We start from the raw sequence: 12,335 nt of genomic DNA on the forward strand, positions 1-12,335 counted from the left end.
CAAGTCTGATTCATTGAGACTCCACCTCCACCTTACAGGTTCACCTTGCTGCTACTGACAGCTTGGTGCCAGATACTTTGAAAGGTGTAGTGGAGTTCGAGCATCAATGGGTTATGATGGGCGCCCATATATTTATGATGCCCACTGCGAAATGCACAGTGTTAACAAATGGCAGATGAAATATAAACTAAAATCCCATTAAGCTATACCTGGCCATCGGACTTTGACCTATAATACTTACAACCGTTTCTGTAAACAATGTTTTTTTTTATGGTGTTATGTTGTACCATTGAAATGTTTCCCTTTGATGATTGGCAAGAAGTTCAGGAGCCATAATCCAATACATTCTCTGCTTTACCCTGTCCTTGTGTTTGATGTAGTGTGCATTTCTGACTGGGCCACCAAATGGAAGATTTACTAAAACTGGAGCACAAAGAATATGATGTAGCTGTGCATAGTAGCCAATCAGCTTCTAACTCCAGCTTGTTGACTTAAACATTTACAATAATACCTGGAAGCTGATACATTCTATGTGCTCCAGTTTTAATAAATCCCCTCCAAGTGTTTATTGGTGCGGAGTACTAGACTGCAAATTGGCTCCTGTCTTATTGCAAGCTAAGCAGAAATGTTAACTGGTTAAACACTGATTAAACATTATTATGCTTTTTATTTACTCCAGGGTTCTTATTTAATTTGTAAATGTAAAATACTTTATTTACATTTGAAATGTCTCAAATAGTATACACGTTATGCTGACTATAATAGACTTGTTAAAACAAGTATATTTGGCAAAAGCAAACTGATAATATAGAGACAAACATTTACATGCCTTCAAGACTACGACTACAAATGGCACTGTTAAATGCCCTTTTTTGTTTTAAGCAAGATTATCCCCATTTGACCATTATCAATAATATTAAGACACAATACAAGTCTTTTTTTTAACAATACTTCATTAATTTATGACTGCAATACAGGAAAGCAAGAGCAGATTTGTACTGCTTTAGAAAATAACAACTGAATAATATCTTCAGTACATTCCACTTTGTATGTGTATTGTGCTTGAATATGTTTCTGAAATGATCTTTTAATGTGAATGTGTTACATTCATTGCTCTTAAAATGGAAGAAAAGGTTACACAATCACTTACCTGTTAAATGATGCCTCTCCTTTGCTCTGAGTACTATTCTTGTAATGTTTCCTATGTCGTCATGTGACTGCAGAGCTCCGGTGTGCTGGCTCATTTCCCTCTCTTTCTGCAGCTAGTGAGCAGGAGCCCTTCTATCAGCTGACATTGCCTCAACATCCCTGGTAGCTATAGATGCTAGCTGGATGCTGTCTCGGCTACAGGGATTCATCACTGTTGTCATACCCTCTACATTACAGATTAGCCCTGAAACTATGAAGTCATGTAGCACATAAAAAAGTAAAAAAAAAAAAAAAAAAAAAAAAAGCATAGCAAAGGGGAAGCATAATTTAACAGGTAAGTAAATGAGTAGCCTTTCCTTCCACTTTAAAAACAAACTTTAGCAATTCATCCAAAAAAACTCTAGGTAAACATTCAGCATAAAGTGTATGTAAACCCTGATAATGAACTTCTGTTTGTTCCCTTTTGGTCTGTTAAAACATAACATTGTGTTTTGTTAAATCTGTTTGATACGTGCAAAAAAAAATACATTTTAATCTTCTGAAGCATCTAGTGAGCTGATAACTACATGCTCTCTTTGTCTGTGCTGAATTTAAACAGTGACATTGTTCTGAGGACTACAAACCCTGTCTATCTTATGGAGAAGAGGAGGGGAGGATGTTTCAGTAGTCCTATCCCGTTTCTGCTGTCATGATACAGTAGGGTGTGCACAAGCACTGTTACTCTATGACAGAAAGTATTTCACTAGCAGAATCTCCAGGTGAAAATGTAAATGCAGCCACCGCATCTGAGAACTTGTAAACTGTAATATATTATTTTTATTTCCTGGGTTTGGATACACTTTGACAGATCTTCTTACTCCCCGACCACACACATATTTGATAGTTTCTACAACAAGCAAAAAGGAGAACATCTTTGTTCAGGCAACACCCTCTAGAGCCTTTATAAAGCAAGATACCCACTTCACCTCTTGTTCCCCAAGATACCATGTTTTCCTGTGGATATTGGCCAACAGTACAGTGAAGCAGCAACTGTAACACCACACTATTTCCCATATAAACACAAGAGCGGGTATAATTATGGAATTGGGTTTAGCACCAGAGGTGGGGGACAGCGCTAAGTGAGATACAGCACAGGATTTAGCACCACAGTTGGAGAATCGAGCTAGGTGGGATACAGTACGTGAAGGAGTGCTTTATGAATACATACTTACGTGTTTGTATACTGCAACCTTTAATGTATTATAAGCCATAGAACTGTACTGATAACTGCACCAACATAAGGAAAAAGGGCTGTTAAGTAGAAATTTGTACATCTTGTCCAGCAGCTCATATTTTGTAGATTTCATATAGTCCAAACAACTGGATGAAGATCTTCTAATATCTATGGGTATCTTAACAGCTATATGATACCACTAGCTTTACATACTGATCATTTTCAACTTGTTTTGGTGCTACATTTGTTTTTGAACAAATCCACAGCCATCAATTAAGACAAAATATTAAATAAATAAGAATATCCATAATACGTAAAACCACAGTCCTCAACGTCCAGGATTACACAGATCCCTTAGTTCCAAAAAGCTGCAAAGGGCCGTCTTCATAAACACCATCTACATGTTTTCGTGAATAAATTCACAGATATCCTTCAAAGATTGGAGATGCTACTTGAGTATGACGTGTACATGTGAGTTTGTCTTTAAGATAAGAAAAAAACTCCCTTTTGTAATGAGAAGTCCCAAATTATTTGTGCTCCTTAGTAGGTGCATAGTAGAGTTCCATGGGTTTATTTACCTTCCAGTACTTTTCACTAACCAGTTCCAGGGAAAATGAGCCATTTAAAACCTAAAAAGAAAATTTTATGGTTATTTGAATTTGTTATCAAAGTCTGTAATTTTCTTTCCAGCAATGTTTTATGTCATTTTAAAATGCTCATACACAGCATCATCAAAACACCATATTAGGCAACTGAACAGCAAATAAGGAAAGAGTCACAATTTAAGAGTTGAAAATGATGTGCACTTTCCAAAAACTATAAAAAAAAAAAAAATTCCAATCAAAAAGAATCAACCTAAATGTATTACATTTACATTAACCTCCCTGGCGGTATTCCCGAGTGTAGCTCGGGGTAAAATTTCAGTACCAAGAGCGGTAACCCCGAGCTACACTCAGGCTTACCATGCGGCGCTGCATAGGGAGTCCCTGCAGCGCTTACCTTGTCCTTCGCTCCCGTGATGTGTCTCCTGCAGCGTCCCCGGCCATCTCCTCCGGCCGATGCCAGCATCCGGCTTCCGTGTTCCGGTCCCTGTGATGTCGGGACGTACGGGCGCCGGAACCGGCGGCAAATTTGACATTTTTAAAAAATGTCATTTTTTAAAAAATGATTCCTATATAGTAAAACATTGCTGTTTTAATGCATTTCACATATATTTTGTCCCTACTGCTTTGTCCTGTGCCCTGCCTGCATTTTGACTGTTCTTTCTGCCTGGAAACTTAGAAAAGTCCATGGCGTCCAAAAAGCGTCCCTTTATGTCAAAAGCGGTTTTAGACCAGCTAGAGAACAGTGATAGTAAATTAGAACCACTTGCAGAATTGAGTGATAATGATTCGTGGGGAAATTCGTCATCAGACACTGAAAACGATTTTGCGACTTTGCTCAGCAATGTGCGAATTTGCCTCTGTATTTCAAATTTCAGTGTTTTTGGTTTGATTATATTATTGAATTAAATTTATTATTAATATATTATTATTTTTTATGATTATTAATTAAATTATAATTTATGATTTTGTGTTGCAAGTTTTATCATATCCGGAATGTTTACTAGACTCTTGTTTGGACAGATTTCAGTGAGTTATTCCTAAAAATTACAGCCTACAATAAAAAACTACATATTTCCATGCAAAAAAATGTTACTGCTTTCAGCACCAAATATCGGAAATAATCATACCGCCAGGGAGGTTAAATACAAACTAACACATTAGACTATGATACTACTAACAAGATAACATGTAATTGCCACTAGATGGCAGTCTGTTCTTTGAGGATCTTTGAGTGGATATCTGCTGCCATCCAGTGACAATTACATCTTGGTGTGGTCTCTATTATTTATATACTGAACAGTACCTGGTCCTATTGACAGATTATGTGTATTACTGATAAATGATTTTGCTAATGTTTTACTTTGCTGATATGATTGAATACAAATATCTTTGATGTCTGCATGTTGGCTTGCTTATTCATTTTTGCAGTTAGAGACATGCCCGTGGCTATTAAGACAGTTGGATTAAAATCAGTATTTGAAGCGGTTTGATGACTACTTCCAGCACCAAATATTATTATTTATTTTGCTGTTTGCCTGAAGTTCCTCTTTAATGGTTAAATAAAATGTAATACTAAACAAAGTAAGGTTTTTGTATCTATGTCACTGCAATATTATTGCCCCCTTTATACAGTACATTAAATAAAATGTAATTGGACAAGCAGAGCTGAGGAAGGATTTAGTAATTCTGCTAAAGTTAGTTTAGTAGAAATACCCAATGAAAAATGGCAGTTGCAAAAGCAAGCACAATCTTGAAATGTATAAAAAGATAAAAACAGATGATAATGTAGTATTGACACTGTAATACCACATTTTAGATTATCACATTGCAGAAAGGATATTGGAATTCTGAAGAGGACATAAAGTGTTACTAAACTCAGGACCCTGAATTTACTATATCTGGTCTCCCACAATACACAGAACATGAAAATGCAATTATTTTAGTAAATATAAACTGCTTAATACCTTTTCTTATCAGCAGTATATAGCAGTCTTGTAACTTCTACCAGTGTCCAACTGAGCACTGTTTAATCTTGTAGGAGGAGTTTTCAGTCTACTCTGACTGCCCTAAGAGACTGCATAACCCCTGACACTGTCTGGACAGCGCTGGTTGGCCCTGTGCTGATCACATGCACCTTCCCAAAGGAAAAAAAAAAACCTCTCTAGCAATACACACCAAACTGAGCATGTATAGAGTGTCTCTTAGAGCTATGTACTATCAGAAGATGGATTGGATACAGCAGAAGAAGGGGAGGATCAGAGAAGACAGGATCAAACAGCCCTTTACACAATATGGAGGATTATCCCATTAGGTCCCACAGTGAGTATACCAAGCATGTTTCACTACATATACAGACTGATTTTACTGTTGTGGGTTTAGTAACACTTTAAATGGTAGCTGAATCAGTTAAAGAAATTAAAATTTTTACTTACAACAAAAGGTTGTGAGAACCATGTACAGTTTGAAAAGGGGGGGGCATATCTTAGAGGTGACCTCTACTCATTTGATGAAAATATACAAGACTAGTGTGAAAATCTAGCTTCTTATCCTAAAGATTGTATAAATCAGCTGTTTTGCCATCCTCTGCATCAAAACAAGCAGGAGTTGTGTAAAATAGAAATTTGAAGACCTGGTTCTTTTTTCAGCCCTAATAACTGCTAGCAAATGTGTGCAGGTTCCTTAAAGTGGTTGTAAACCTCAGACATGAAATATGAACAAAGTATATCCTTCTAGTGTGTACTTGTCTCAGTTCATAGCATTAAGTGCTCCATTCACTAAAGCAGATCGTCAGATTTAGGTGATCTGACACATTTTTCTCATTTATCGGGTCAGCAATGCCATTCGTGATTGAAGTTGGATCTTACAAGCAGTAAAAAGGAGAAACACTCCAACATATATGGGGTTATAGCCAACATAAACAGAGGGAGAGTGCTATGTCCTTTGAACTCAAGAGAAAAGTTTTTTTCAGTAAGTACAAAAAAAAAACAATTATTTTTTCTCTTTGATTTCATAGACATAGTTTTCTCTGCTTTTACAAATGGGACATCCAACTGCACTGCTGATATAAAGGAAAGGGCAATAGAAAAAACTTGCAACAAGGATCCCGTCCCTAAGGTAAGGAAATTACACATCCGAAGATGCAACATTGACCTTGTACAACTTGATAAAAGTATGAGTAGAAGACCAGACAGCTGCTTGAAGACCTGAAAATCTGATGCCTGGTTGTGAAAATCTGACCACCCCAGCAAAACGAGTCAGAACTGGAAATAGAAGATAATGGTGTAGATGACATAAGCCTGAATCAAAGTCTGGTGAATCCAACAAGAAATGGTGGCCACAGAGGCAACTAAGCCTCTCTGTAACCCGACAGTGACCACAAAATGGGAATTTTCCAGGTGGAAAGAAGCTGTAGTATTTAAATAAACATAAACATCCTGAATCATGTTTATATAATAGAGAGCTATCTGCCTTGAGGAACTGAAGTAGGACAGCATGTTCAAACGAAAATATCCTCTTAGGTGAAAGGAAGACACCACCTTTGGAAAGAAAGGAGGCCTTGGACTAAGCATGACTTTGCCTTATGCAAGACCAGATAAGGATACTGCCACTTTGGAAACTCTCCGTGTCTTAGAGATAGCAAACAAAAAGATGACCTTGTGGGAAAGAGTAAAAAAAAAGATGACAGCAGGAGACAGGGCTTTTTTGCTCTGACTATTCCTATCAACAGCAGGATTGAGACACCTATCTCTCAAGGCCTGGCTTTCAGTCAGGCCCAGGGGCGGAATGACAATTTGGAAACTCGGGCACTGCCCGAGGGCCCGGGGTCAGTAGGGGGCCCCATGAGATGCCCCTGGTACCTTTTTCATAGGCTTTTTTGAGTTTGGGCAAAGACACAGGGTCCCCATGATCCCTTATTGCCCGGGGGCCCCATGAGTTGTCAGTCCACCCCTGGTCAGGCCATTTAATGCAGTGATTGTAAAGGATCATATATGGGTTCCTGGGGCAGCAAGTATGGACAAAGAGAGAGGCGCCAGGGAATATCTACAACCAGAGAAATAAGGTCCATACACCAATATCAATAACAAGGCCATTATAGTGCCACTAGAATGAATGGAAACCCTGTAAATTTGGTCTTTCAAATCAGCCAAGGTAGACACTATAAAAGAGAAAAAGCGGGGACTATCAGTCCCATAGAGACGCCACTGCATTTGTCACTCCCTGCCAGGAATCCTTAGTCTTGGCTACAGACCCTTCTACCTTGTGGTTGAGGCAAGGTATCATTTTGGAGAGGGTAGCCAGATCAACATCTGGCTACCCTCTCCAAAATGATATATACTTAAATGTAGATCTGTACATATGGAATGCACATTTTGGGAAGAGCCAGAACATGATTTCCTGCCCACTGCAAGATGTGACAAACTTCCAGCACTATAGAACCTTCTTTTTTCCTCCTTGGTGTTTGATGCATGTCACTGCCCTGGAGCTGTCAGACTGCTCCCTTTTCCTTCCAGAGAACTTGTCCAGCACAGGAGTGGAGGGCAGTTTAATTGACCAACATTTCATCATGTTGATAGAAAGTCAAGCCTTCTCCTGGGACCAGAGACCCTGAGCTAACAGGGACTGAAGGTTGCTGTGCCCCACATGGGCAAAGGAGTTCACTTTAAAGAAAATAGAATGCTTGGGATCACAGCAAAGGGGATCATGTTATGTGAGCCTGTTGCCTTTTGTATGAACCCACTTAAAAAGATGAGAGAGGCCTGTAATTGGCATCATAGGTAGACCTCAACTATGAGAGACAAAATGAGAAAAAAATCCAGACAATCACATTGGCTGATTTGGAAAGAATTTCTTTGCAAATTATGGTGGAAAATAAGTATTTGGTCACCTACAAACAAGCAAGATTTCTGGCTCTTACAGACCTGTACCTTCTTCTTTAAGAGGCTCCTCTGTCCTGCACTCATTACCTGTATCAATGGCACCTGTTTGAACTTGTTATCAGTATAAAAGACACCTGTGCACAACCTCAAACAGTCACACTCCAAACTCCACTATGGTGAAGACCAAAGAGCTGTCGAAGGAAACCAGAAACAAAATTGTAGACCTGCACTAGGTTGGGAAGACTGAATCTGCAATAGGCAAGCAGCTTGGTGTGAACAAATCAACTGTGGGAGCAATAATTAGAAAATGGAAGACATACAAGACCACCGATAATCTCCCTCGATCTGGGGCTCCACGCAAGATCTCACCCGAGGGGTCAAAATGATCACAAGAACGGTGAGCAAAAATTCCAGGACCACACGGGGGGACCAAGTGAATGACCTGAAGAGAGCTGTGACCAACGTAACAAAGGCTACCATCAGTAACACACTACGCCGCCAGGGACTCAGATCCTGCAGTGCCAGACTTGTCCCCCTGCTTAAGCCAGTACATGTCTGGGCCCGTCTGAAGTTTGCTAGAGAGCATTTGGATAATCCAGAAGAGGATTGGGAGAATGTCATATGGTCAGATGAAACCAAAATAGAACTGTTTGGTAGAAACACAACTCGTCGTGTTTGGAGGAGAGAGAATGCTGAGTTGCATCCAAAGAACACCATACCTACTGTGAAGCATGGGGGTGGCAACATCATGCTTTGGGGCTGTTTCTCCGCAAAGGGACCAGGACGACTGATCCATGTACAGGACAGAATGAATGGGGTCATGTATCGTGAGATTTTGAGTGCAAACCTCCTTCCATCAGCAAGGGCATTGAAGATGAAACGTGGCTGGGTCTTCCAACATGACAATGATCCCAAACATACCGCCCGGGCAACTAAGGAGTGGCTTCGTAAGAAGCATTTCAAGGTCCTGGAGTGGCCTAGCCAGTCTCCAGATCTCAACCCCATAGAAAACCTTTGGAGGGAGTAGAAAGTCCATGTTGCCCAGCGACAGCCCCAAAACATCACTGCTCTAGAGGAGATCTGCATGGAGGAATGGGCCAACATACCAGCAACAGTGTGTGCCAACCTTGTGAAGACTTACAGGAAACGTTTGACCTCTGCCATTGCCAACAAAGGATATATAACAAAGTATTGAGATGAACTTTTGATATTGACCAAATACTTATTTTCCACCATAATTTGCAAATACATTCTTTCCAAATCAGCCAATGTGATTGTCTGGATTTGTTTTCATATTTTGTCTCTCATAGTTGAGGTCTACCTATGATGCTAATTACAGGCCTCTCTCATCTTTTTAAGTGGGAGAACTTGCACAATTGGTGACTGACTAAATACTTTTTTGCCCCACTGTAGCTTCATACAGCAATTTCCTATATATTATTGGGAATCGGTGTCGGCATTCACATTTTAGATACATTTAGTGATATGTTTATTTTTCACATGGTAATCTGGGATCATACAGGTTCCAAACATTGTAGCATGTATTAGGATTGTCTCCCCACCGAGAACTGCCCACCAACAAGTGTCTATTATTGAAACAAGCACCAGGTAGAGAGCATCACCACCCAAGGAAGCAGGTTGTCTGAATTTTATTTCTCTCTGGTTACAACTCAGGATGACAGAAGCAGCATAGCTGAATGCCATTAGGATGCAGAAATGCCACTAAAATCTGGTGAAAAAATCCAAAGGGTTGAAAATATTCATTTCAAGAGAATTAACAGGATGTGGGATTATAGTTTTGAAATATTCACTGCTCAATTTTTTCAGTTTGCATTAAGATCTTGGTTAGATCCAAGGTCGCAGATTATCATGCTCACCACTTTGAATACCACTAAACAATATCCATGCACACAAACACAGAAAACAAAATACTCACTGTAAATTGTCCATTGGCTGTAGCAATGTATATAGTATACTGTTTTTCACTGGCAGCATTCAGATTCATCTGGTTGGTCTCTCCTTTACTCCGAAATTCTTCAAGAGCCAATCTCACAGCAAGGTATTTAGATAAATGATCAACTGTGGCATTTCCAGAAGTCTTTATGTACCTTCAAGATAAGCCAATAGGAAAGTGATGTCTATGTGTTAGAAAATATTAATTGATATACAGTATGCATGTGTGTATAGTGACAGTTGACAGCTAAGGCCCACATCATAAGTCTTCCTGTGATAATGGTGTTAATTTGAGTATACTGTATATATACATAATAGCACCTGAGCAATTTGAGTTTCGATAATATTATTATATTATACTATATCGTTCACTGAAAGCCCAACTGAAGTTACATAAATAGATATTCAGTCAGATGGTAATAATAACCTTCATTGTCATAGTTTCACTTCTACTTTTCTGGTATAGCAGTTGCACAGTGTGTTTAAAGCTGAACTCCAAACAGATATAAAAGACATCAGAAGGACTTCAGAAAAGGAGCAAGCAAAGAAGAAAATCTTTCATCAGTGGACACATGATAAAAAGGTAAAAAAAAAAAAAAATACATTCATGCTCAAAACAATTTTGCCTGAAGATGAGGGCAAATGTACAGTATTTTTAAAATACAAACAGTGTAAGTACATGAATTTGACTTGGTATGAACTTAAAGTGGTTCTAAAAGTTTTAATGAAAAAAAAAAATAATAATAACAAGTGTGTTATGCTTACCTGTTCGGTGCAATGGTTTTGCGCAGAGCAGCCCTGATCCTCTTCTTCTTGGGTCACACGCTGGTAGTCCTGGCATCTCCCCACTGCCAAGTGCCCTCAATAGCAATCCTCTTGTTATAGGGGCGCTTGAGCAGGCTCGATCCCAAGCCACACTCCTGTGAATGAACATTGTCCACTTGCACACAGAGTGCGGCTCAGTCCCACCACCCCCTCTTCATTGGCTCAATGGCTGTGATTGTTTTGGGAGAGCTGCACTTTGTTGGATTGTGATGGGGCTCAAGTAAGTATTAGGGGGGCTGAGGGGGTGAGCTGCACCCATAAGGTTTTTTACCTTAATGCATAGGTAAAAAAAAACCCTTCTGCCTTCAGAACCATTTTAAGCAATCCCTGTACAGCAGAGCTCAGGCTGGGAGAGGTAGAAGGAGCAAAAAGAACCTTTCAGGTATGCTGCAGTTCTCGTGTGCTAACAAGGAACATGCTGTTAGTGGAAGAGAGAGATCAGCTCATCAGCATGCTGCCTCTCTATTCAATGGCTAGTCAGAGTGTGCAGCATTCAGCATTTTCACTGAGAGAAATATCAGTTAAAGATCATAACATGTAGCACTATAGGACAATAAAAAGAAAAAAAGTGGAAGCTTTCAATTGGGCTCTAAACACATTTTCAGTGACTGTGACCTCAGTACAGTTTTACTTTAAATTATACAGTTATAGTGATTAAATCACAAATTACAGATGACATTCTTTTACCGTGTCTGAGCATTATCATCTTTCTCCATTAGTGTTGGGTGAGGTCTAAAGACCAACTCTATCTCATTGGATCCATCCAACACAGGATCCATTGTTACAGTTTCATTATTTGCATCCAGCTCCAAACCAGAATCATCAGACGTTTTTGTCCTCTTGTTGCTGGGCCCAGCTTCTTGATTACTGTGTACAGAAGCATTACTGCAGTGGGAACTGTCGGCATTATCTTCAGCTCCACTCCCATTTTCAACTTGTTGCTTCTTCCCCCTTTGTAATCTGTAATGCAATATTTATGCTGTCACAAATCTAACAGTGTTGTATCTGTCAATGTATGTTCTATAACAAACCATAAATAAAGTGTTCTGGAAGCTGTCATGAAGACAACATGTGAGCTAGTCACTTTCCAAGATCTGCAACAAGCAAATGTAACTCTAGAAACAGGCTGAGCAATGACATCAGTGACAACAGAAGACGAACAGGCCTTGGGACAATTAACTTTAGCAATACACAATAAAAAAAAAAATCAAATATATCAAATATTTAAATTTTGTGATGTTTTCATTAGCAAGTCAATGGTAAAGCGAGTTAAATAAAGCAGGTGGCCTTAGGTTAATTACTAAAAAGGCTTTCTCCATGTTTGTTTCACACAGTTAATGGTCTTCAGTTTAAATGTGTCCATATTAGGACAAGTATCTCAAACTGACCCAACAATTTGTTAAGTCAGTCTTTTTTTATTATTAACACTTTACCCTTTTAAAGTGATCACTGTATGTATTGAATCAAATTGAAATATTGTGACACATATTTGTATTACAAAATACTACACACTAATTATATTTTTCATACAATAAATCAGTCATTCCTACACATTTACACTTCCTTACAATAGATGCCCACACACTATCTCCAATCACTACATGTGTAGATCATAGAAAAATACTGATGGTTTACATTTTCAAAAAATGTTTTTATATTAAAAGAGAAAATTCTAAATTGGCTTACCATTTTGTTCTTCTCCTGCGGTTTTGT

The 12,335-nt window shown here is 38.9% G+C and overlaps 1 protein-coding gene across 2 annotated transcripts in view; it reads right to left on the reverse strand.

The window, feature by feature from the left end:
- Window positions 1-681: 681 nt before the first annotated feature.
- Window positions 682-12,335, reverse strand: part of RNF2 (ring finger protein 2) — a 43,702-nt gene continuing 32,048 nt past the window's right edge. For both annotated transcript variants that reach the window (XM_089678821.1, XM_089678820.1), the window contains exons 6-8: window positions 11,310-11,582; window positions 9,781-9,952; window positions 682-2,991 (exon numbers count right to left, since the gene is read on the reverse strand). In XM_089678821.1, coding sequence (XP_089534947.1) covers window positions 2,890-2,991; window positions 9,781-9,952; window positions 11,310-11,582 — 547 coding nt within the window. In that variant the 3' untranslated portion in view covers window positions 682-2,889. The remainder of the gene's footprint in view (window positions 2,992-9,780; window positions 9,953-11,309; window positions 11,583-12,335) is intronic.

Source organism: Staurois parvus, unplaced genomic scaffold (genome assembly GCF_062004578.1).
Source record: "Staurois parvus isolate SC_StPar_1 unplaced genomic scaffold, SC_StPar_1.0 ptg000210l, whole genome shotgun sequence".
Classification (NCBI taxonomy): Eukaryota; Metazoa; Chordata; class Amphibia; order Anura; family Ranidae; genus Staurois; species Staurois parvus.